This window comes from Monodon monoceros, unplaced genomic scaffold (assembly GCF_005190385.1).
Source record: "Monodon monoceros isolate NGI ecotype Baffin Bay Population unplaced genomic scaffold, NGI_Narwhal_1 Super_Scaffold_9, whole genome shotgun sequence".
Taxonomy (NCBI): Eukaryota; Metazoa; Chordata; class Mammalia; order Artiodactyla; family Monodontidae; genus Monodon; species Monodon monoceros.
Genome location: NW_021703786.1, coordinates 43,945,498 through 43,971,749, shown reverse-complemented (window position 1 = coordinate 43,971,749; position 26,252 = coordinate 43,945,498). Strand labels below are relative to the sequence as shown.

Here is a 26,252-nt window from a genome sequence, read left to right as displayed (position 1 = left end):
CCTGCCGATGCAGCAGACGCGGGTTCGTGCCCCGGTCCAGGAGGATCCCACATGCTGCAGAGCGGCTGGGCCCGTAAGCCATGGCCGCTGAGCCTGCGCATCCAGAGCCTCTGCTCCACAACAGGAGAGGCCACAACAGTGAGAGGCCCGTGTACCAAAAAAAAAAAAAAAAAAAAAAAGACACATGCACCCTGATGTTCATTGTAGCACTATTTACAATAGCCAGGTCATGGAAGCAACCTAAATGCCCACTGACAGTCGAATGGATAAAGAAGATGTGGTACATACATATAATGGAATATTATTCAGCCATAAAAAGGAATGAAATTGGGTCATTTGTAGAGACATGGATGGATTTAGAGACTGTCATACAGAGTGAAGTCAGTCAGAAAGAGAAAAATAAATATTGTATATTAACGCATATATGTGGAATCTAGAAAAACGGTACAAATGAATTGGTTTGCAGGGCAGAAATTGAGACACAGATATAGAGAACAAACGTATGGACACCAAGGGTCGAAAGCGATGGAGGGAGGTGGTGGTGCTGTGATGAATTGGGAGATTGCGATTGACATGTATACGTTAATATGTATAAAATGGATAACTAATAAGAACCTGCTGTATAAAAAAATAAAATTAAATTAAAAGAAAACCAGTGTTCAGAAAAACAAAAACACTTTCGCAAATGCTTTTAGTTTTGGTAATTGCCCCAAACTGTAAAGAACCAACGTGACCCTCGAGTGGGAATGGAGTCTCAAACTGCTTCCTCCAGATAATGGAAACCTAGTCAGCAAACCAACGGAACAAGCTCCCCGGGCTCGCAACTACATGGGTGACCTCCACTGTGCGTGCCAAGTGAAGGAAGCCAGGCCAAAGGCCTCCATTCGGTGTGATTCCATTTGCGTCACATCAGTTCTGGAGAAGGCAGAACTATAGCGTCAGAGGAGAGAGCAGTGGTTGCCTGTGCCGAATGCGGGGTGGGGGGTGACAACAAAGGGAGTCTGAGAGAATTTGACTGGGGGCGGGGTGGTAGTGATGGAACTGTTTCGTCTTTTAATTGTGGTCGTGGTTACACAGCGCTTTGCATTTGTCAAACCTTACAGGACGTTCATTAAAACCAGTGAATTTCAGTGTGTATGAAGTTTTTCAATGTTTTAGTAAAAAGGGTGTATATTAAAAAAATCATTCATAAACATACCATCATTAGTAATAACATTTTGGTGTGTATTTTTTTGTGTTTATACAAAAAATGAGATCAAACTTTTGCAGCTTATTCACTTAAAGCATATATTGGACAACTTTCCATATCATTAAACATAAATCAACTCCTCCATTTTCAAGGTTCCATGGCACTCCACTCATAAATGTACCATGGTTTATTTATCCCCATAGTTGGGCAGATAGGTTGCTTTCCATTATCTACTATTTCCATTATTTATTATCACAAAAATGTTGCAATGAACAAACCTTCGTGCAAACCTACTGCTCTTTTTGTGGAGAAAATGCATAAAGATGGAACAGTGGGCTTAGCTCTACGTTGACAAACTGCTGTCCAGAAAGGCTGCCACACTGCCACCCACCAGTTCTACGTGAGACAAAAATTCCACCGTTTTAATTTGTATTATCTGATCGCTAGTAATTTTTCTTTTTTGTATGTATGGCTGTTAACTATTTGATATTCTTTTCCGAACTCTTTATGTCCTTTGCCCCACTCTATCTTGGGATGTTCATCTTCTATTTCCTTATGGATTTGTAAACATTCCTTATATGTTAGTGATAGTAACTCTACGATCTTGATCAGGCCTAGCAATGACTTACTCTATGCTTTTTGTCTTCAGTATCATGTTTACAAAAGCTTTCTCTACTATTTTAGCCTGCATTTTATGGTTGCAAAAGACAGAAGCTCATGCAGAACCTCCACAGAAAGGAGGTGGGATGGGGAGGGGGGTAATTGTTAGAGTGGATGTAGGTGACATGAAAATCCGGGAAGCCCAGGAAGCCTAAAGCACTGGTCTCCAGACTCAGGAGCACACGCCACATTGGAGTGTGGGAAGAAAACATCAGCCCTTCTACTTGAGTACATATACGTTTATAGTTTTTATAGGAAACTGGAACAAACGTACATAAGATGTACAAAAATACGTGTTCAGTTTATAGAATAATAAAACAAATACTCAGGTATCCATCATCTGGGCTAATAATACCATTAATTTGTTATCTCATCCTTTCAGATGTCTGCTTTTTCCCCCACATGCTACCCCTGACAGCCACTTGCCAAATGTTTGTGCAGTAATACATGTAGACGTGCAAGTAAGTAAATATGCGTGCGCTGGAGGAGGCGTGTCAAGTTGTTGACTCTGAGGCCCCACTTGTCTCTGCCCGCCAGCTTCTTGCTCTACCCACAGACCTCCTCTTCTGAGTGGTTTGCACCCGGCTCGTGGTGGCTGCGCTGGCCCGGCTCCGGCCCCTCCTCGTCATGACCTTCTTGCTTCATTCAGCTCCTGTTGCTCATCGGCACAGCCTTCTTCTGTCCGTGCTCCAGAGCTGGCTGGGACCGGTCCAGCTGTGAACTGGCAGGCTCCGGGCTGCGGAGGGTTTGACCGTGTGGTGCAGTAGACTGCACTGCCCACCAGAGACCCGCGTGAGTGGGCTGCTGCCCTCCGGTGTGTTCATTTTAAAGGAGGATGTAGCATTAGAGTCTCTGTCTTCATTTCGTTAAGTTCATTAAGTTCCAGTATTAATTTTTAGTAATCACCACCAGTACAATATACTACCTTTGTTACGCAGTCAAGTTTTGTAAGCCATGTATCTGTTTCCATACTTTCATTTGTGACTTGATCCACCTGTTGAATGCTAGGTAAGCACTACACTTTAACAAATCATTATGGCTTTGTAATATATTTTAGTAACAGTAAGACAAGTCTTTTCTCCTTGCTATTATTTTTACTGTCTTCCCTTACTTTCCTGTATCTTTCCTTGAACTATTTTGCACATTTATTTTTCCAGATTAATTTCAGAATCTTTTTTGTTGAGCTCCCAAAAAACGCCTCTGCAAATTTTTAAAGTTTATTGAGGTGTGTATGTATAAACTAAATTATACCCTTCATGCCTGTCCCTGTTAAGGGTGGAAGTTGATTCTCTCAGAGCTCCGTAGCCCCACTCTCTTCTGTAGCTGAGAGCCTTTCTGGCGTCTGAGCTGACCAGGAGACGGGCAGATTTAGCCTCCCTCAGCTTCATTTAATTACATCGGCTGTTCTCATCAGCCTGACTGCGCAAGGGCAGGATGGAAGCCAAATGGTCCTCAATCTGGTTTCAATTCAGTATTTGAAAATGCTCAAATGGAAATACTGCATTTAGCCTTGATAAAGCCTCACAGGCTAACCAAACAGCCTATTTCTCCTTTTTGCTGGAATTACAGCAACTCAGTGGAGAAACCCTTGGTATCCTATGCTGAACAGAAGTTCTGATAGGAAATGATATATGTCTTTGATTAAAAATTTTAAATGGAGTGATCAAATAATTACCAGAAAATGGAATTTGTTTACTTGAGAGATGCTTTCAAATTATGTGTTTCAAGGAAGCAAAATTAATTAAAGAGCTTCCTGGTCAGGGGAAGATGAATTACTTCATTATTCTTAACTTTTTCTCTTCTCTATTGGGAGAAAATTAGTAGGCTCCGCGGTATTGGGGGCGGGGGGGGGGAAGCCAATGTGCTGCAGAGCAGTGGTCCTCAAACCTTAATGTGCATAAAAATCACGTGGGGATCTTGTTAAACTACAGATTCTGACTCAGGACACCTGGATGGAGCCTGATTCTGCGTTTCTAGTCAGCTCTCAGGTGATCCTGCTGGTCCAGGGACCGCTTCTGGGCATCAAGGCTGTAGAGGGAGGTCTAGGGTTAGCTTTGCTGCAGACTTGCAGACAGGTCCCCCTCGGCCCTTCCTCTCCTACACAGCGAGGACGTACGGGATGGTCTCTGCCACGTCTGATACCGTGATGACACAACAACCTCAAGGTCATCCGAGAGACCTCAGCACCCAGCAGATGCAGAGCCCAAGGCTCTCGAGACTGGGAGGCTCTCGTACCACCTACACAGTTCAGCTTGGCCCCGTACCTCTGCATCATCCCAGTGGAGACTGGATAGGGGGCCCCCAGCTGAGGACCACCCCCTCAAGCAGTACTTCACACGGCTCATGTGTAAGGGCAGCGCCTAGGCTTGGTCCACAGAAAGGGACTCGGCGGGCACACGAGTCACCAGCCCCGCAGCTGAAACTGACCCAGTGCTGCTACCTGCAGCCCGAGGGGAAACTGCCTGCCCTCCCCTGCAGTTCGTTCCCCGCTCGGCGTCCTGGGCCCCAGAAAGCGCCCCCATGGCCACTGAGCAAACTGCTCTGCCTCTCTGAGCCGGCCCGTTGGCTCCACCCTCCAGCTCGAGTCACCGGAGCTGCTGAGTGGGGGCTGAGGAACCCTCGTCTGGCCGCCTGCATGACCCCCGGCCCCATCCCGCCTCTGCTCCGTCAGAGCTCTCCGAGAGGCTCCTTCAGCCGGCTCTCACCTGCAACCTGGAGGAGCTGGTACCGCGCCTCCCCGTGTCCGAGCTGCAGTGAATCGCTGCGCGATGGCCGATACCTTCCCCACATCGCACTGTTTTCTTTCAAGTGCCCTTCGTGGGAACTCTCCTTCCCCTCCTCAGTTGTTTTCTTTTTTTTTTGAGTTATAGATTACAGACAATCAAATGCAAACACCCGAAGTTTATACTTAACACCTCCTGAGCTACGCAAGTCATCACCCAGATCCAGCCACAGACCGTCTCCACGGCTCCGGAAGGACGCCTGCGCGTCTCATAGTAACCGCCCACCTCCTGCCGCAGGTGAGCACTGTTCTCACAGCATCTCATCTCATCCTCAGTTATCCCTGTTCTACAAATAAAAAATCCAAGACAAGTGAGTTGGTCTTTCTAACCTGGTCCTGTACCAGAGCAGGACCCTGTGGGGCTTTCCCAGAACAGACCCTCTCCCCCACACCCAGATCCTCCACCAGCCTCTCGCCCGCAGGAGAGTTTTAGCCTCCTAGGCTTTCCCTGAGTTCCAAAGAGAAAAATTAATCAGAGAAGAAAATACAGACGAAAGGAAAAGAGTCCTGTAAGACAAAATAAGAAGAGTTTAGCTATTAAAGTCAGGGACCTTTAGTTCCCCCTCAAGGGCTGTGGATAATATTCTGAGCCATTTCCTTTGAGCTGCTTTGCAGATACTGAAACTCCCACCAGGTGGAAGAAGTTGACCGCATGCTGATCACAAGCAGGTAGACTTCAGACCAGCTGGAACCAGGTTGACAGTGTTGACTCTTGATTACCTCGCCACTGACCAATCAGAAGAGTGTCCACGAGCTGATCACGCACCCCACAACGCCCCTCCCTCACCCTGTCTTTAGAAACCTTTCCCTGAAAGCTGTCGGGGGAGTTTGGGCCTTTCTAGCACTAGCTACCTGGACACCTTGCTCGGTACCCTGTGATAAATGCTGCACTTCACCCACACCCTGTGTCAGTGCATTGGCTTTACTGCGTGTGGGCTAGTGGACCCAAGTTTGGTTGGGTAAGAGGCCGACCTGAGTACTGCCTCCCCCATGAGTGGGAGTGGTAACCCCTGTGTCCTCCTTGACTGGGTGCAAACACAGTCACATATACAACCCGGACAGGACACCCCTCCATGATGAGGTGTTGCAGCTCCCTGAAAGCAAAGGACCCAATTTATAAACTTGACTTTTCACTGACTGCATATTCAGTGATATTAAGCAAAAATAGATATTTTTGGTGTGATAATGAGATTTTTTTTTTTTTTTTGCGGTATGCGGGCCTCTCACTGTTGTGGCCTCTCCCATTGCGGAGCACAGGCTCCGGACGCACAGGCCCAGCGGCCATAGCTCACGGGCCCAGCCGCTCCGCGGCGTGTAGGATCCTCCCGGACCGGGGCATGAACCCGTGTCCCCTGCATCAGCAGGCGGACTCTCAACCACTGTGCCACCAGGGAAGCCTGATTGTGGTTATTTTTAAGACTGAGTTGGTATCTTCTATAGATGTGCACACATGTGGGACTGGATGGGGTGGGAATGGGTGGAGATGTAGAAGAAAAAGGTCAGCCGCGTTAAGAGTTACTGAAGCTTGGTGATGGGTGTATCAAGTTCACTAAACTAGGCCACTCTTTGAGTATGTTTAAAATTTCCCACAATAAAAAGGAAACTCAAGTTTTCCTTCAATTAAATATCCACAGAGATGTTCTGAAGTATGACACAGAGTGAGTGACTTTTAAGACCCCCTAGGAGGGGCAACATTAGCGCCCTCAGACTCCTAACGTGAATCAAAGCAACGGTCACGGTGGGCGCCTGGCGGACGGATCAGATGAAGCTCTGCCCTCGGCCCTTCCAGGGCCTCACCGACACTCAAAATAGAGCCAGAGTCCCTGCCATGGACTCCAGCGCCCAATGAATGTGGCTTCCGGCCCCTTCTCCAGCCTCCTGCCCTCCCTGATTCACCAGCCACTGTCACGCTGGGCTCCTTGCTCTTCTTGAGTGTCCCATGCTCACTCTGGGGTCAGGGGCTTCCCCCCAGATACTCACATGGCTCACTCCCAGTTTCCAAATGGTCACCTCCTGAAAGAGTCCTTCCATGACCAGTCACACTAATTCCCATCCTTGTTACTCTCCAAGCCCTTACCTTCTTTTATTTTTCTTCCCCACTGTACGATTATCTGACCCCACTTTATGCATTTATCTGTTGATGGTCTGTCTGCCATACTAAAGACGAGCTCCCCCAGCTAGGAGGCTTCCCTCCTGTCTCCCAGCACAGAGAACAGTCCTGGCACGTGGCAGACGCGCGATAAATACTGAGGGAACAGACGAACAGGCTGCTGAGCACAGCTGGGTGTCCTGGGGCCAGAGGGGGAGAAATGCTCGCTCATGACCTGTTGTTGGACCCTCGAAGGCAAGTAAGCACCACCCTGTGAGCCAAGCACAGGCACAGATGGCACAGAATTAAACCAACTTGGCCTAGACTGGCAGAAACTAGGCCCCAGGAAAATCTGAGCAGCCAGACACAGCAACTGGCCCCTTGGGTCAAAGTGGGAGTGACACTCCATTGTTAAAGCCAGAAATCCTCGATAGGAACAGTCACAATCTGACGGAGCAGCTGCACCTGTGGTCGAAGCCCTCGCTGCAGCCAGCAGCCCTCCAACAACCCGCTGTCCTGAGCATCACATTCTAGAACGTGGAGGACTGCCCTCCTCCTTGGAAGACTGAGAGCTGCTTGAAGACTAACAGGCCCCTGCGCCCACCCCACTCCTGAGGAAGAAGCTGCTCTGACCGTGTCCTCATGCCCTGCTGTTCCTGTCAGAACCAAACGCCCCAAAACTTCTGGTTTCAACCTGATGGTTTTTCCCAGAAACTTTTTTTTCTATATTTGAATACCATTTAAGAAAACAGGTGTGAAGAGTTCATTAAGGTAATGTGACCAAACAGCTCCAGGCTCAGGTATGTATGGGGTGGGGGTGGGGGACAGGAGATGGGGGAGTTCCAGGAATTAGGATACTGCAAGGCAGACTCCAGTGTGGGGAGCAGGGGGGTGGAGGCAGGGTAGAAAACACTTATCATCAAACCCACTTGCTGACACCACCTGTTAAGCATGCCTCAAATCACTGCCCTCATCAGGACCAAAAATAACATCAGTCATCACTTCCTGAGCATGTGCTGGTGTTCCACACAGCTTCTCTAACCCTCACAGCGACCTTACCACACCAGTGCTATTATATCCCCAGGTGACAGGTAAGAAAAGTAAGGCTGCGAGAGGTTACCTTAGCATCGTCAGGATGGAAACCAGGCTGGTTTCAGGGCAATGAACTCCTGAAGAGTAACGCACGATGAACGGACAGGCTGCGTGCAGGCGCTGCACACCGGCCACCCCTGCAGGGGAGGAGCCCGAGTCCGGCCAGCTCTGAGGGTTACTGGCCGTGTGGTCCCCAATTCCACGTCACCATTCCCAGAGAACGAAGTCTCTCCACCAACACACCTGAAATGATGCCATCGATCAACAATGGTGAGGGGACAACTGAAGTTTGCCCTGAAAGCTGTTTTTTTCCTCTAGTGGATCCACTACCTAACCTTGGCAAGAGGGGGCTATTTCGGGCTACCTTCAAGTTCAATAATATAATTATACAAAATATAACAAAAATAACAGCTACATAAAAACTGAGCAGCACTGAGCTAGTTTAACAAGTGTTCATAACTGGAGCCTGAGAACACAGCCTGCGTGGGTCCTTAATACTCTGGAATGATACCCACCCAACAGTAAACAGCAGTTGCCTATGAGGAAGGTGGGGCAGTGCTGGTTACAGAGGCTTGAGCTTGACCTGCCATGTCTAATTTTTTAAAGGAACACACTGGTGGATTTCCACAATAAAAGATTGATGTTGAAGATCCAAAGGAAATGCATGCAAATAGTTTCCTGGTGGTGGAACAATGGTGGTTTAAAAATTTCTTCAACTTTTCTGTATATTCCAAATTTTTGTTATAATCATGGAAAGACAAACTTTAAAGTACATTCTTAAATGAATAGAAAATACCTAAGTTCTAAAGAGGGTATGAAGGAACACGTGGCCAGAGGTTATTAATTGTACCTCATTAATAAATAGGAATAACCACCCGTATCTTTACAGAGTAATGTAACTCAGAACTACAAGTAAAATGTATCAGCTAAATGGATGAAAAATGCTTGTGTGTGACTGCTCTTTGAAAGGGTAGCTCTCTCTCACACACACACAATTTAAATTGTGCTATATGCAAAATAAAACACTTCTTTAGAGCACTATTGGTGATTTGAAAATTTTAATTTCTTTTAACCTTGTATTTAAAAACAATGAGATATTTTACAGTCTCTCATGCAGATGCATTCACAATTTCAAATCATTTACTGGGTTCACATTAGCTGTCCAACCCACACAGGCTTTCTACCGGTATTCAGTGAGTCTCAGCTCTTACACCTGAGCTATTAGCTACCTCACGGACAGCCAGATGCAGAAAGTACTTCCGGGCCTGCTGCATGGACAGCAGTCTTATAATTTTCAAATAAATGCCATTTCTTCGAATATTAATTCCACTGAAGAGTCCAGCAAAAACACCATAGCCCATCCAGGTCAAGGTCTGCAAGTGGCACTTTGCTGAGAGGCAGCCTTGATTTTAATTTCCCGAGATTCACAATGGAAAGGCTGCCCCATGGGTGCACAGCGCCCCCGTTCTGTCTGGGTTCACAAGGTCCCCATGAGTGCCCCACAGCACTGGGACAGGCAGGGACCTGACTAGAAATTGGGACCCAAGTTCTAATCTAGATTCAGGAGTGAAGCCAGCACCTTAATCTCTGGGATTGTCCGCTCATGAGTAGAGAGATTTGGATTGTCATCTCTGAGGTGCCTTTCCCTGCTTCTAAGCCTCTAAACTTGACACTGGAATGAAGAGCAAATAAAAGTTTCTTCAAAAGCTTCTGTTCCTTTTCTGGATCATGACACAAGCTCTAACCTGCAACAGCTGAGAACGAAGACTGAATTTTCTCCAGCACAAGCTGCTGCCAAGTGATCCACACAAATGTTCTGTGGCTTAAAACAGACCATCTTTTCAAACGTCTGGCATTTTAGATACTTAAGATCTTTGTTACATGAGAGTAGTCTTTTATTAAGTTCCTCACGTTCTTGACAAGGTTCCTGGGAAAGTCATTCCAAACCAACTACTCCTGAGTTGAAGTTTATATAAACTAAATCTTGGTATTTTTTTAGTAAGGGAAGCTTAAAGGAGAATGGCACTGTATGAGTTCACTAGGGCGCTTTCACAAAGTACCACAGCACCGGGGCTTGAACCACAGATGTTTATTGTCTCAGCAGTTCCGGCGGCTAGAAGTCCCAGATCAATAGGTCGGCAGGGCTTGTTTCTGGAGGCCTCTCTGTGTCTTCACGTGGTCTCCTCTCTGCCTGTGTCCCAATATCTTCTCATAAGAACACCAGGCATGTTGGATGAGGGCCTTCCCTAAAGGCCTCATTTTAACTTCATCACCCTTTTAGAGACTGCCTCCATTGGGTTAGGACTTCAACGAACACGTGCATCTGCGGGAAAGTTCAGCCCATAACCACTACAGAGTTTATGACTTTTCTTTTTCACATTCCTTGACATAAATATCTATAGTAGGTTTTAACATTAAGTATTGAGAATTTAAAAACCAAAAGACAGCGCCATGTCACGTGCACAGAGCACAGAACTGATGTGCAAGGAAAGCCCGTGTCTGATGAGGCGCCACACCTGTTACGGTTTGTTGAGACTTTCAGAGGCTTTGCAGCAGCTTCAGGTGGAGAATGGTGATAAACGGTCAAGTCCAGACAGCAGGGAAGTTTTGAGTAGTTTTTGTTTCAGAAACAAAAGCCAGCATCTTCCTGAATGGCTGTCTGCCTAGCACTTTGTGGATGGATACACCAGAAGATGACGCACCTAACTCACCCAGATGCAAACCTGCCCCCCTCCACCCTCAAAACCGTCTCTCGAGGCCCCCGTCCCCCAGCCACCGCATCAGAGGCACCTGGGGTGGCAGGTGTGAACGCAGGTCTTTGCATCCTTCCTCAGCTCAGTGAACCCAGCCCTGGGCCCAGGAACCTGCACTTTAACAAGCACCCACCTACCTGCCCCCTCGAGTCTGGGGGTCTCAGCCCAGAGAGCTATAAGCTGCCATCTCTGCACCCACAAGAAAGGCCACGGTTGTCCAAGCTGCAAAAGCACACCTTTATTTCAGACAAGTGCAATCCGGTACAGGCAGGAAGGTACTCTGTACACACTCATGATCTGTATCCTCTTACACCCTTTTGGCAGGTCCCTGAAAGCCTGGCACATCGTTCAGCTAGAAATCACATGAAAGGTCCCTAGGGAATCTGATCTAATGGTTTGCCCCAAACAACAGCTTTTCTCTACATTAGTAAAATCAGCACCTGCTGACAGGGGAACACAATGCAAACCTGACAGTGATCTTCATTAACAAGCAAGACCACACTAATGCTTTCAAGCATAAAGATTAACTGTGAATGTCAGAGAGCCTAATTTGATTGTTATCAGCCACCAAGAACTCAAAGAGGAAAGCAAGGTCACTATGGAAGTTACGCTCTTCCTGGAAATTCACTACAACCTGCCAGAGCAAGAGTCTAAGACACTGGAGGGACAGCCATGCTGATCAGAGGGCTCTGCTCACGTGGAGACCCCACGGCTGCGTCTTTTCCAGCTGTGTCCTTCCCTGAGGTCCATTCCGCTGGCTTCACGGCAACTTGGTCCTCTGGTCTCAAGGCGACCATTTGGGAGACTTCTGGTTAAGAAACCATCCTTGCTGAACCCAAGAGTAGCATGCCCTGCCCAAAATTTAGGTGTTCTCCTGGTATGAAGGCCATTCTGTAGGTTGCATGTATATACATATAAGTATCAGCCCCTACGGGAGACAAAGCTTCCTTCCTCTTTAGCAGAATAGCGCACGGCCGCGCTGTTTTGGCTAGCTCTTTTTCCTGTGTTCCCTCATGTGCGCAGCAATCAAACCAGCTATTTCTGCATTCTTCTTGTTCTGGCCAAAATAATCTAGAAACTCACCATCTGGTCCAATCAAGTACATTATGATTGTATGATCCACCTGCAGAGAAAAGGGGGGGGGAAGGAGAGGATGACAAAAAGTTCACCAAAATAAGCTGCTTATTTTACTGAATAAATGCTACAGGATAAGAGACTTCACATTACTAGTTAAGCAACCTTTGTAGCATCTATTATTTATGGAACAGGCCTAAGTCTATTATACTAAATACACAGCAACGAATTATCTAAAATCTTTCCAGAAATTTGCTGACTATTGCCTGACACATCAGCTAGAACTTGGAATTCTTTTGGTTCAATCCTTAACACACTCATCCACACAATTTCTGAGAAAAGAATGCACTTTTAAGAAATGGCCACTGCCAGCCTTCATTAAACAGCCAATGCTTGGGGAACAGCAAAGCCTGCTTGGGAAGAGCCTACATTTATGAGTAAAATATTTCATCTGATCCCTTAACCATATTATAAAGAGACACCACACGGGATTAAAAGTGTTGGTGAAAAATACTTTCTTTATTAAGTTCTAGGGTATATTCTTTTATGTTTTAGGAAGAACTGGTGATCATTCAACAGGCTAAATTCTGCTTACCATGTTATATTACAAACAAAAACAGAAAAGTAACCACTAAATATATAATATATAAATTCTAATACAGTATTTAGTCCTCATATTAGTGATTCAAATGGAAACATGACAACGAGTGCTGTCCTCCCCTAAGAACAATCCTACTACGCTGAACAGTCCTACCTGAAGCACATCACCCAGAAGTTCCTCAGCAGCCGTAAGTGCTACACCCCCAAGGAGTTACCTTAAATCCATTATCCACTTTCATGGCAAAGTTCTTAAAGTGTTCCTAGCTCCACCTAAAGTTTAGACTAGCCATCAATTTTTTTTAGTTATATGCTTCCACAAATCCAATTTTAAATGAGTTGAAGACATGGCACTTAGAATCCTTGGAATTTATTCCAGGCTTGATTGCTGTTCGGCAAGACAAAAAGACAGACAGGAATGCGATCATACATACCAAGCTGGAGACACCCCAAATATACACAGACACACGATGTGTCTGTTAGGTTACCGTGCTTTTATACACACACATCCACAGAGAGTAAGTGGAAAGAGCCACTTGCTTATTCACATAAGGAAAGAATGTAGACCCAGAGGGCTCAGACAGCTGGTGATCTTGAGGGGGCTGGGAGTAATTCACTGCGGGAGGACAGGGAACCCGCGTTTCTCCAATTTTCTGACAGTCAGAACCAGGTCTCCAGGTGTCTCTTAAAGCCCTACTCCACAGCTTACACCTCTCTTTCTCCTCATTTCTTCCTCTTTCCTATTCTTTCTATTCTCTGTCCCCCTTAAAAGAACAGAATTTCAGCATGCGTTGGGCTTATTTTATGAGTCTTCTTCACATAAATTACTTTCTAATACATAATAAAAAAACTGTTCTACTCAAACTGTCAAACTTGTCAGTGGTCATGTCTCAGTGTTCACTTGGGTTGTGGGCACAGCAAATCATATGTAAATAAGAATGGAAGAATACACAGTAAATGTATACAATGAAGTCTTCCACTCCTTCCAGACTCCCAGAGTCCCTCAGTTCTCCTCAGAGGGCACCACTACCACCAGTTCCTCCTGTTACTCTTCGAGAGAAACCCCCTGCGTCTATTAGTGTGTCGATAACCACCTATTTCTTTTTAGACAGAATTAACCACACACTATACTTGTTTTCTCACTTAGCAATATACTGGACGTTGTTCTGTATCAGTACATTTATAGTAGCCTTTTAAAGAATGGTTGCTTGGTTTCCAGTCTTTTTTACAAACAATGCTATAGGTTATCTCTGTAGGACAAATTCCAGAAAATGGGGTCTCTAACCTAAAAAGTATTCCACTTTAAATGCTGATGATACTGATAAACAGCCTTCTTATGAGGGCGTATCAGTTTAATTCCCATCAACAATGCATGGAAGTGCCAGCTGGTCCAATTTCACTCCAACACTGCAGCATTTTCCCTTTTCCTAAATTAGATTTTGACAGTATCTTTGGCCTTTCTGATCTAACAGGTGAAAAATGGCATCACATTATACAATTCACATTTCTTTTTATTGTGAATAAAACTGAACATCTTAAGTGTGAAAGCTATTTGTATTCTTTTGCGAAAGTGTTTCCTAATTAATATTTAGAAAATAATGTAATACTACACATATAACGCAATGATGTGCACATTTAGCTTTCAGTGGAATTCTAAACGCTTGTAACCTGCGTTACATATACTATGGGTCAGAGGATGCCACTTGTATTCAAAGCCAGAAGCTCACCGCTGTTGCTATCAAGATTAAGAAAACTTCATTCCTTTATATCTCAACCTTTAAGGTACTCCCTCATTCCCTTCATGTCCTTAAATCTTAAGAGAAGTTTCCCATACCATGTTGCGGATTAAAATCTATAACCTCAAAGGACAGAAGTCATACTAATGAAAAACCCAAGAAACTGGAGAGTGTCTCCCCCTACTGGTTGATTTGGCAAATGTACAGCAGTGAACTCACTGATTCTTATCAAACATCACATTCTTATGGCAGCAGACCAGTATTTACTTGTCAAAATAGGGTCTGGGATGGGTTCTAGGGGAACCAAGCATCTCCGTAAGACGTACATATTTACATCTTGATTTTTAAGACTAAAAAACTTAATATCCATATTCTGGATTATCTGCATGGCTACCTTAGAGTGCAAATCTCAGTGCCCAAACCTTATTTGATTTACGTTTATGAGTTCACTGGCACCTCGCTGTATACTGCTGGTTACAGTCAGACAAGAAAAAGATGCATTCTTACTAAGTCAAGACCAACCAGTCCAGGTAGGCTACACAATGAAAGGTTTCAAAGTAATTTAAATAAAAAACCACGAGGGGCGGCTGACTATAGAGGTGGGTGTCTCAAATCACATTCCTGTGGTTAGGAGCGCTTCGGTTTCAGCCAAGTATCTCTTACTATGTTAACTGGATGTTTTACTTGTTTTTTTTTTTTTTTGGCGGTACGCGGGCCTCTCACTGTCGCGGCCTCTCCCGTTGCGGAGCACAGGCTCCGGACGCGCAGGTTCAGCGGCCACGGCTCACGGGCCCAGCCGCTCCGCGGCATGTGGGATCTTCCCGGACCGGGGCACGAACCCGTGTCCCCTGCATCGGCAGGCGGACTCTCAACCACTGCGCCACCAGGGAAGCCCATGTTTTACCTGTTTATAAGTTGTTTGCTCTAATTTGTAAAATTAATTTTAACTCTAGAATTACGAGCTGTAAGCAACAAGACTAAAGGGTGTTACCTAGTTTACAACTGTACATATGCAAACAGTTTAATAAAACTATTCGGCACTGGAAGTCAGACTGACTAGCTCAACTGCTTCCACTAACATCATAAGTTAAACCTCAAAACCAGTCAATACAACTCTTTCATAGGAAGAGTAACGAATTCTGAAAAGCTCTTGTTTCTCCACAGCTTCCTTTCTGCTCTCCTCTCATTCTTCTCATGCTGCTGGCGTGACAAGAGGAAACCACAGTAGGGTCCCTCTACTTTCCTTAAACTTAGGGTGTAAGAAGAAAATGCTAATTTTTCTTGTCTTTTTCTCCCATGAACCCAAGTTTCCCTAAGTCTATGAGGCACCAGAACTAGACAATGTGTGGGCTTAAGGCAAAGGGACCAGAAACGTGCTTTTAATTTAGGCCAAAGGCTACAGTGCTGGGACTTCCCTGGCGGCGCAGTGGTTGGGACTCTGTGCTCCCAGTGCATGGGGCCTGGGTTTGATCCCTGGTCAGAGAACTAGGTCCCACATGCGTGCCGCAACTAAAAGTTCGCATGCCACAACTAAGAAGCCCACCTGCCGCAACTAAGACCCAGCACAACCAAATAAATAAAAAAATAAAATATTAAAAAAAAAAAAAAAGCTACAGGGGCACATGTGCTCCAGTTTCAAAAGTGGTGAGGAAATCACAGTGGGCCATAGAGACAAAGCACCAGTGGGATGTCCCCTCTGCATGTCACTCTTGGGAGCTGGCCATGGCGTTGCGGGAAGAGCAACGACTCAGGATCCTGACCATCTTTCTTCCTACAAAACCAGCTCTGCGGCTGGAAAGGCTCTTATGATTAATCACTTTGTTAACCAATACTATAGAAAAACTAGAGCATGACAACTGAGGAAAAAACCTGAAATGATACTAAAATACAATGTCAACTCTTCACGTGATAGGGAAAAACGTCCACACTGAGAAGGAAACTGGATGTGTAGGGGTGGCGCTTATGCTTCACTGTGAAACCACTGACTAGAACAGGAACAAGGTGACCCAGGACTCCTGGGCAGTGCTGATGAACGTGAAGACGGCTCTTTAATATAAGAGCTATAGAAGAACAACCTGATAGAATTTGTTCTTCATCGTTAAAAAAACTTTATTAAGTTTTTAACTAATTAAAAAATTTTTAATTAATTAATCCTAATTATGTAGAGCATAATAGCTGCAAATGCAACTAAACACAAAATTACGCAAACGCATAGTTGGTATGAAAAGAAATCTTATGGGAAGTCTAGTTGCCTATGGCTTTCTTTTCTCTTGCTTTTCAGAATTCTTACTCACTCAACCCAAAAACGCAGTTCCCTACGGCCTAACACTACTTCTCAAAAGGAGTATATTTCTTATACCTCTTCACTGAGGGCAGAGAGAACCAATACGATGTTTAGCAACTAAAATGAGCTTTGCCCCAAACGATTATATTATATTATATTGAATCTAAGATATCCCTGATTTTATATTGCGCTATAATTTTATGTGCCACTAGAAAAGCAGGCAATTAAACTCTAAGAACAATGAATATAAATTAAACAATCATTCTTCAAAAAATATATATACTTCTTCTATCCTTTCAAACATCCCTAATTATTAAGGAATTTGCTATGATCTCAGATTATCTTTCGTTCTAATTTCATTTTTAAAGCCAGTCATCACGGAAAGCTATGTGAATGTCTGGGACCTGGGAGCCTGTCCAGGTGTTGAAAGCTGTGCATTTGCTTACTATGTAGTCCTCATCTTCATCCTTGGGGCCAGGGCTGTAATACACTCTGAATGCTCTGGCCACTTGATCGATCTCTTCTTTTGTGCCAGTTAAGCCAATCAGTTTGGGAGAAAATTCTAAATAAAAAATGAGAAAGACAGTGAAAAAGAAGCAAGCTAAACAACCATCCCTACACTTCAAAAAACAGTATCCGTTATACAGCAGCCCTACTGCCACTTTCTTCCTGTGAGTCCCTAAACATTTCTTCATGTTTCAAAGAAAAACGAATTCGCATAGAACAAATGAAAATTCTCCTCTGTAATATATGTTACATTCACCAAGATAGATCACACTGAAATTAAACTACAAATCAAAGGCAGAAAGATATCTGGAAAATCCCCAAACGCATGGAAATTAAACACACTTCTAAATAACACATGAGCCAAAGAAGAAATCTCAAGAGAAATTTAAAAAATATCTTGAATAAAATAAAAATGGAAACACAACTTATTGAATCCATATAGTAGAAAAGAAGATCTAAAATCAATAATATAAGTTTCCACCTTAGGATCTAGAAAAAGAGCAAATTAAATCCAGAGTATGCAGAAAAAGAGAATTAGAGCAGAAATCAATGAAACTTAAAACAGGCTATTAATAGAGAAGAGCAATGAAACCAAAAGTTGGTTTTTGGTAATATATAAGTCAAATCCTTTCATGACTAGTAAAGAGCTGGAGGGAATATATTCTAATTATCTAAATCACAATTTTTGTTAATTTAGTGGTTCTTAAATATTTAGGTGTAGTTCTGAGAGATGCTGAAGTTTAAAGATACTATTATGAATTAAGCACGACAGTTTTCCATTGTATCATATGAGAAAAAAGTTTGCTTGACAATTAGTTCATACCAGATCAAAATACTGGTATCTCATTTTCTAACATAAAACCTCACAGCATGCACTTGCTATTAAGTTTTTGGAATTCACGTAAGTAAGCTGGGGAAGTCACTTAAAAGACCTGCATTCATCAGACTACTGAGCCGAGTCCAACATCTAACAGCAGGAGCTTCTTCCAAAGGTAGAGGTAGCCTATTTTTATTCTTTGGACTAACTCATTCTAAATTGAAAAACTGCTCAGGTGCTGAAAAAGCAAGGTGGCTTGTTCTTCTTCCCTACGCTCTGACTAAATGAAGAGAAGGTGAGTGAAGCCTGAATTACTTGCACATCCAAACCTTTTCAAAAAATTGTTGAAATTGCAGTTAATTTTCTAAATACCAACTTAAATATTTAAAAATCCCCCCCAAATGCAACTAGAAATGATCACATCATCAATCACTGTATGTACCTGCTGATGAAGAATATTACTGTAAGGTTTTGGTATTTCCATTAAGTACGGCAACTCAAATGTCTATTCATTTGGGGATTATCTAAGGTTTGGTTAATATGTGATAATAAACAATTGCCAATATGACACACATTTAAATTGGAGATCGTTTATCACCCAATGAGTTATACCTGCTTTAGAAAATAACGATGCTATTGCTCAAGTTTCTGACATACCTGTAAACTGTGGACATAAATTCTGCTTATATAATATAATAAAAACTCTAAAACTTCAACGAGAAAACAAACCTTTGTAACCTTGGGTTAGGCAAAGATCTCTCACATATGAAACCAAAAAAATTATCTATAAAAGAACAAGCTAATAAACTGAACTTCATCAAAATGGAAACTGCTCTTCAAAAGCCATGGCTGACATGACAAGCCATAGACTGGGAGGAAATATTTGCAAATCATACACCTGATAAAAGACTTGTATCAGGACTATAAATAATAAATAAATAAGTAAAAATAAACAGCCGCATAAAAATGAGTAAAAGATGTGGAGACGCTTTACCAAAGAAGACATACAGATGGCAAATAACGGCATGAAAAGATGCTTAACGTTAAAAGCTATTAAGGGAAACGCATTAATAAAACCACAATGAGATACCACTAAGCACCTACTGAAGTGGCTAAAATTAAAAAGACTGGCCCTACTAAGTGTGCAAGGATGTGGAGGAGCTGGAGCTCTCACACTGCCAGCGTGAGTGTAAAAACGTACTGCCACTTCGGAAAAAAGTGGCAGTTTCTTAAAAAGTTAAACATTCACCTATCATATGACCCAGCCACTCCACTCGCAGGTATTTACTCAAGAGAAATGAAAGCGTGTGTCCACACAAAGACGTACGTGTACATATGAGTGCTCAGCAGCTTTATCTGTAATAGCCAAAGACGGGAAATAACTCCAATGTCCATCAATGGGATATTACTCAGCAATAAAAATGAACTGTTGACACACGCTACAACATGGATGAATCTCAACATAATTACACTGAAGGAAGTCATTAAAAAGAAAGCATATACTGTGTAATTCCATTTACATAAACTTCTAAAAATGCAAACTAATCTATATTGATGGAAAGCAGATCAGTGGTTGCCTGGAGACACGAGGTGGGTGCAGAGGAGGGACATGAAGGAGGAATTAGCAAGGGACATGGAAGCTGCTGGGGGTGATGGATATGTTCACTCTGACTGTGGTGATGGTTTCCCAGGTGCACACATGTGTCAAAAGGTAACACACTGTGCACTTGAAGTATGTACTCTTTTTATATGTCAACTATCTCTCAATACATGAGTTAAATAATAAAATATACAGGTCTTGCATAAGACACATTTTAAAATAACTCAAAGTTTTAGTGGATATGCATTAGAAGGTATCACACAATAAAAATAAATAGAAAACTATTCATCAGTCCTTCTGACCAGTAGCTTAAATCAATTCCACCATACTTAAAATGGAAATTCCTGATTTTTAAGCACGCATGTTCCACACACTAGTACAACAACAAAATCTGTCTGATCAGATTTTTATTCTCATCACTTTTTTCAGCTTAAGAAACTTGAATTCAGAGAAATTACCCAAGCTCACAAGAACCTAAATATTCACCCTTAATTCTAGCATAATTTATAGTCTTTAAAAGTACCTTCTAGGGCTTTCCTGGTGGCACAGTGGTTGAGAATCTGCCTGCTAATGCAGGGGACACGGGTTCGAGCCCCGGTCTGGGAGGATCCCACATGCCATGGAGCAACCAGGCCCGTGAGCCACAATTACTGAGCCGGCGCGTCTGGAGCCTGTGCTCCGCAACGAGAGGCCACGATAGTGAGGCTCACGCACCGCGATGAAGAGTGGCCCCCGCTTGCCACAACTAGAGAAAGCCCTCGCACAGAAACAAGGAGCCAACACAGCCATAAATAAATAAATAAATAAATAAATAAAATTTGAAAAAAAAAGAAAAAAGGCGAAATTCCTTAAAAAAAAAAAGTACCTTCTAATAGTTTTTAAGTGCATGTTGAGATGTCTGAATTGAAATTCTTCCTCAAAATGGTTATGTGTTTATCATTAATATTTTAGATTTATAAAATATATACTATGAATTCAAAATGTGCTTATATTTCATAATTTTTCTTTAATCTCCCAATGAACATATTCCCAGAATGTCTGTCTGTCCTAATTTTACAAAGGGAAGAGTAAGGTAATCAGAAGAAATGTGTCCCCTCAATTCAAGGGTCTCTTTACTTCGTTGATATATGAAGGCCAAGTTCAGTCTTTCCTCTGTGACAAAATAAAGAGCCCTGCACCAGGAACTGAGAGGCCTCTTCCTTATTTATTTACTTACCGGCCTCAGTCACAATTCCGAGACTCTTTTCATCCACCTGTAAAACTGGTGACAGTACCATATATCCCCCGTATCTTACAAAGCATTCCAGAGTCCAAATAAGCTGATCTTTCAAAAACTGTAAGAGCTAAACATATGTAAACTATTGCGAATAAACACACCTTTTACATAATTTGCGATGGCTTCTTTTGTGTCCCTCTCAGGGTCAATAGTGATGAAAAGTGGAGTTAAATCTGGCAGAGTTGGAATACTATCTGAAAGAAAGTTCTCATTAACCAGTATTCACATTTTAAGGGAAAAGAAAAACAGCAATTACAGCAGTGTGTAGGGAGTGCTACAGCAAGGTGTTAAGGCAACACAGAGAGACATCTAACACGGACCGGGAAGGGGATGGGACAGCCTCCAGGAAAGGCAGATATATATGTATCTGTGGTGCAATCAGATAGATAGCCTATCAAGTATCTGCACCCCTGCACACATGCTGTTACTCAGCATCACATCACGTGGATATCCTGTCTCCTAATCCAATGCAATGTTTGTAGGATTCCCCCGCCCCACCCACCATTTCTCAAGGGCAAAGAAACTATTGATAAGGACTGAATATCCTGGAACAACTCATTTTAAGAAGGATATACATCACAGACCATACCACAGATTTCCTAGTCTAACCATCAGTCACCAGGGAAAAAGCAATGGCAGTGTCAGTGATGAAAGGCTACAAAAAGAAAGGGACACAAAGCAGAGTTAAGGGAGACCCAGACCACACCAACATTTTTAAGCAACCTAACATTTAGCATCAAAACAAGCTTCCTTTGGTAAAGAATAAGGTCATGGGAATAACAGCCACTAACAAGCCTAACACTGAGATTTTATGTTCTCACAAACTGAATAATTACAACCCTCCACCTAACAGTAATATAAGAATGTGAAAAGCATAGTAACATTAGGGACATCAAGTAAACACATATTTTTATAGCAAGAGATGGCTTTCTTACCTATTTCATCCACAACTTGAATCATTTTTTCTAGTTCTTCTGGACAGATATCAGGGCAATGAGTGAAACCAAAATAAATCAATACCCATTGACCCAGGTAGTCCTTATCAGTTTTGGGCTCGCCAGTATGAGTTGTGAGGGAAAATGGGCCCCCAAGTAAAGGCTTTCCGATGCTTCGCTGCCGTTGCTTCTCCAGCTCTTAAACACACACGAACACACACCGAAAGGGAAAAAAAAAGTCAATCTAACCACAGGTACTCAAATGCCTGATCTATGGTTCATTCTATACTACTGACTGAGGGCACAAAATGTGGAAGAAATAGCCTCAGTTTTCAAGAAGCTTAAAAAATCTTTTCAGAGAAATAAGCATAAAACAATAAAATAAAATAAAACGCTATTGTATATAGTAAGGACTACAAGAAAAGAAAGTGGTAAAACTATTTTCTTCCTCCTCCAGAACAATTCACTCCTTAGCCATCAGGTGTGGCCACGATGGGGGTGAGGGCAGGGCAGAGCAGAATGTCTGAGCCCAAGTGGGCGAGGTGGGTGGCCTGGCAGTGGGTGTCTGAGCCTGAGTGTGCTGAGGAGGGCAGCTGTGTGAGGAGAGGACAGCAGCGATGGGAGCTCAGTTACACACAGGGGCTTGACCAAATAAGTAAATACATTAAAGAGCTATGGATGAAAAAGGAGTTAGATCGATGGAAGGAGAGAAAACTAGAATGAACGCTGAAGTATTGGAAAGAAATGGGAGGTACAATACAAACTTATAGTTTCAATATATATAGATACAGAAATAAGTATAGATGTAAATAAGCACATCTCTCTCCTCGCTCTGTCCACTGAAAGGACCCAGGGGCGGATACACCCCAATAGCAATGAGCTCATATCCTGACTTCTAATATCATCCTCCACTAAAAGGAAATGAGGCTTTTTAGAGAAACGGCTGATACCAGGACTGGGGCAGAGAAAGTACACGAACCTAGAACATCTTTTTGTGTCAGAATTAAGAAAGAACCCAAAGCACATAGGAGGCATGTCAAAAGGAAACAGAAGCCTGTGTCGAAGGGGCTCCCACTGACCAATCTGGGACGATGTGAGCGTCAAACCAAAGAGAATGATGGATTACAACTCACTGGCTTCCTAGGAAATCATGAATCACACTGATATAAATAAATGAATTGAGAGTTTGATGGGGAACAGAATATTTACATGTATAAATACATAATATTTACATGTGTAAATGTACATCACAAAATACACATTAATTACATTTCCAGTAGAGAAGCCTGACAGACACACCACCTTAAACAAGTGATCAAACTGAACTTAAATCAGTAATGGGACAAACTGAAATCATATGACACCTGACTAAATGCAATGAGAACACAGCGTCCTGAATTCAACCATGAGAAAACATCAGACAAACCCAAACGAAGGGACAGTCTACAAAATAACTGGCCTGTAATCTTCCAAGCTGTCAAGGTCATGAGAGTCCGGTAAAGGCTGAAAAACTGTTACAAACTGAAGGAGACCAAAGAAAAAACTAGGTATGAGGTGTGGCTCTGAACTGGATCTTTCTGCTATAAAAGGAGGGCATCAGTTGGGACTTCCCTGGCAGTCCAGTGGTTAAGACTCTGTGCTTGTACTGTGGGGGGCATGGGTTCAATCCCTGGTTGGGGAACTAAGATCCCGCATGCCACAAGGCACAGCCAAAAAAAATAAGTAAAATAAAATAAAATAAAGGAGGGCATCAGTTGCACAGCTTGAATGAGGTCTGAAGATTGAACGGTGTTAACATATTGATGCTAATTTTCTGATTTTGATGGCTGCATTGTGGTTATGTTGGAGAATGTCCTTGTTTGTAGAACATACACAATAAAATATTGGGAGATGGTGAAGCATCATGTCAGCAAATACTCAAACAACTTAGGCACACTTTTTTTTTTTTTCAAAGAAGATGTTGGGGGTAGGAGTTTATTAATTAATTATTTTGCTGTGCTGGGTCTTCGTTTCTGTGTGAGGCCTTTCTCTAGTTGTAGCAAGCGGGCGCCACTCTTCATCGCAGTGCGCGGGCCTCTCACTATAGTGGCCTCTCTTGTTGCGGAGCACAGGCTCCAGATGCGCAGGCTCAGTAGTTGTGGCTCACGGGCCTAGTTGTGCTGCGACATGTTAGATCTTCCCAGATCAGGGCTCGAACCCGTGTCCCCTGCATTAGCAGGCAGATTCTCAACCACTGAGCCACCAGGGAAGCCCCAAGACACACTTTTAACACTGTTTCATAATACAAGTTTTTATAAAACAAAATTATTAACTGAAGGTGAAATTCCAAACTAAAGTCATAAGAAGCTTGGCTTTTTCTACAATCGTCTCTACCATTACTTTCCTAGTTTGTCAGGTTTGTTTCATTTTGAAATTGAAGGAACTTAACTGCTTATTAAAATATGAAAATCATATCAATAAAACACTGCTTGCTACACAAAAGAAATATACCTGTATATCAATATGGATCTTATATTCCTAAAGTTCTAAAGCCTATGAATTTTCACTCCCAGCTGTAAATATTATCCTTTGTATAATGTCATCAAAAGAGACTCTCTAAAGAATCAAAACAGAGTGATACTTTAAAGGTTTACTGGAAACTTCTAAAACAAATCTTAAAAGTCCTGAAATATTCACTAAAATATAAAGTTCTTGTAAACAGTTTCTAAACACTCTGAGTGTTAGTCCAGAGCCGTTTCTTGCCGTGAAATTCCCTCTGGCCTGGCAGAACCTCATCTAGTGAATCCTTCACTTCTGTGTCTGTTTCACTGTCATGGGCGCCTCAGTGGCTGGACTGCACCTTAGTCATCCTTGCACCCTCTGGACTTCTTACTATCTACATCCAGATCTGTCCACAATAAGTCTTTTCACATGGTTAGACAGCGGTGCCCTGAACACATAAGACAGTGGAAAAACAGGTGAAATCCAAATAAAGTTTGTAGGTTAGGGAACAGTACTGTATGAACTTTAATTTCTCACTTTTGATAAATCAGCCATAGTTATACAAGATATTAACATTAGGGGAAGAAAGGTGAAAGATACATGGAAACTGTCATTTTTACAACTCTTCTGTAAACCTAAAATTATTTCTAGATAAAAAGCTTAAAAACAACAATGACAAAAAGATGACAGTCCACAGCCAGGAAGGATTTTATTCAGCGCTGACCAGATGATATCTACTTACTCTCTGTCTTTTCTTTCTTGAAGTACTTCATCCCAGCCAGTAAAACTCCTCCAATAGCAAATGTGATGGCTAAGGACTTCCAGGAAACAGGCTACTGGGGCAGAGATTTCAAAAATAAAAATACTAAAAAGATGAAAACATTTAATCACACTAAATTTATTACAGTATTTTTGAAGATACCTACACACAGGCCTCAATCTTGTTAAACGGACAGCATGTTTCACGTTACTTTGGGATGAGAAAATACTGAAAGTTTCTGGGGATGCAGTTCCATCTGAGCTCCTAACACAATTACAAAGGCACTTCTTTCCAAGGGAAGGTTCCCTAAGTCGATTTCCTTTCATGTGGAAAAAAAGACCCAAGGCTCAAGCACCATGATTGTTACCACGTGTGACCCAGATCCCAACTGCTGATTTAAAAACCAGTAATCACCTGCCTGTGCTGATACTGAGAATACAAGGAAATAAACCAAATAAATTTAGGAGGTTAACCTAACTCTGGCTTCCAAAAGTAACAAAGCCAAAGTAGAAGACAGCTAAAAGTGGAACGTCTTGCAAACTGCATCATTATTTCTTTGTACTTTTTCCAAGTCCCCAGATAAAATAACTCATTAACCTTCCCCCAGCTCCGAAGACCACTTCTCTTGCCTATCACTAGAGCCTAATGGCTCTTAAGTTCTTTTGGGGTCAGAACTAGAACCCGGGAGAAACCAAAGAAAAAAGGCATATCCAGCACGCCACTACGACCCACATGTGCTCAATTTCAGCATATACACACCAGACCTCCGAAGGGAGAGCCAAGTGATAAATAATAAAAATGCTCTGACGCGCTTCAATCATGGGAAACTTAAGGTTGAGACCCAGCCCCCACGCTTAGAACACCTGAAACTTATTTTCTTGGCGCAAAAGCTAACTAAAATCCAAGCCCGGGTATCTAACCACGTGGAGAGGGTGTCGGTTCTGAGGTTCTCTTTACCGCTGAGGGTCCGGGCAAACCGGAGGAAAATGCGGGATGAGATTCTGTGACCCAGGGAGGTCAACCGGCGGAGTGGAGGACAACTTGAGGCCGAGTGGTTTCTGAGGTTATGACCAAGTGGCATGGGAAGGGCGCGGAGGGTTGACTGGCGAGCAAAGGCAGGGCTCCAGGTGTGCACTCACCCGGGGCTGCGAGGGGCGCGTGGGGTCTCCGCCGCCCTTCGGCTCCCGTCCTGACGACCCGGGCGGGGGCTGCCTCGCCGTGCTGAGGAGCCGGCACCGCAGGCAGCTGCCAACGAGCCCCGAGGCCTGCCACGCCTCCTCTGGCGGCGCGCGGAACCGCCCCAGCATGACCTTCGCGGTCCCCTCCCCGGGGCCCCAAACCCCGAGGCCGCGAGGCAAGAAAGACCAAAGTTTGCTACTCGGAAGCAGCATTATCCGGCCGGACGCGCGCAACAACCCCGCCATGAGCTCGAGAGACCGCGCATTCTTTTCCCCGCCCCTCGACTTCCGGCACCGTTTCCGCTTCCTCCGAAAGTGAGGGAGAGCCGCTCTTTCCGCTGCGCTCGATGGTGACGCGGTCGGCCAGCCGGTAGTCTGGGAGCCTTTCCCTGCGGAGTCGGCGCGCGGTAGGTGGTTCCTCGCGGCTGGAGGCGGGGCGGGG

The 26,252-nt window shown here is 43.6% G+C and overlaps 2 protein-coding genes across 3 annotated transcripts in view; one reads left to right on the top strand and one right to left on the bottom strand.

The window, feature by feature from the left end:
• Positions 1-630: 630 nt before the first annotated feature.
• Positions 631-26,209, bottom strand: LOC114888687 (protein SCO1 homolog, mitochondrial). Of its 2 annotated transcripts, XM_029210975.1 has the most exons (7): positions 25,772-26,209; positions 24,615-24,705; positions 21,392-21,589; positions 20,558-20,650; positions 16,703-16,818; positions 11,649-11,688; positions 631-8,055 (listed from the first exon to the last, which is right to left on the bottom strand). In XM_029210975.1, the coding sequence occupies exons 1-7, from the start codon at positions 26,054-26,056 to the stop codon at positions 7,988-7,990; spliced, it is 891 nt and encodes a 296-aa protein (XP_029066808.1). In that variant the 5' UTR covers positions 26,057-26,209; the 3' UTR covers positions 631-7,987. The 2 variants fall into 2 exon arrangements, with proteins under 2 accessions (XP_029066808.1, XP_029066807.1); XM_029210974.1 differs by lacking the exon at positions 631-8,055 and having other exon boundaries at positions 10,782-11,688.
• The window catches only part of ADPRM (ADP-ribose/CDP-alcohol diphosphatase, manganese dependent), a 382,718-nt gene continuing 382,651 nt past the window's right edge, over positions 26,186-26,252 (top strand). The window contains exon 1 of the mRNA XM_029210973.1: positions 26,186-26,217. The gene's annotated coding sequence lies outside the window, so the exon portion shown is untranslated. The remainder of the gene's footprint in view (positions 26,218-26,252) is intronic.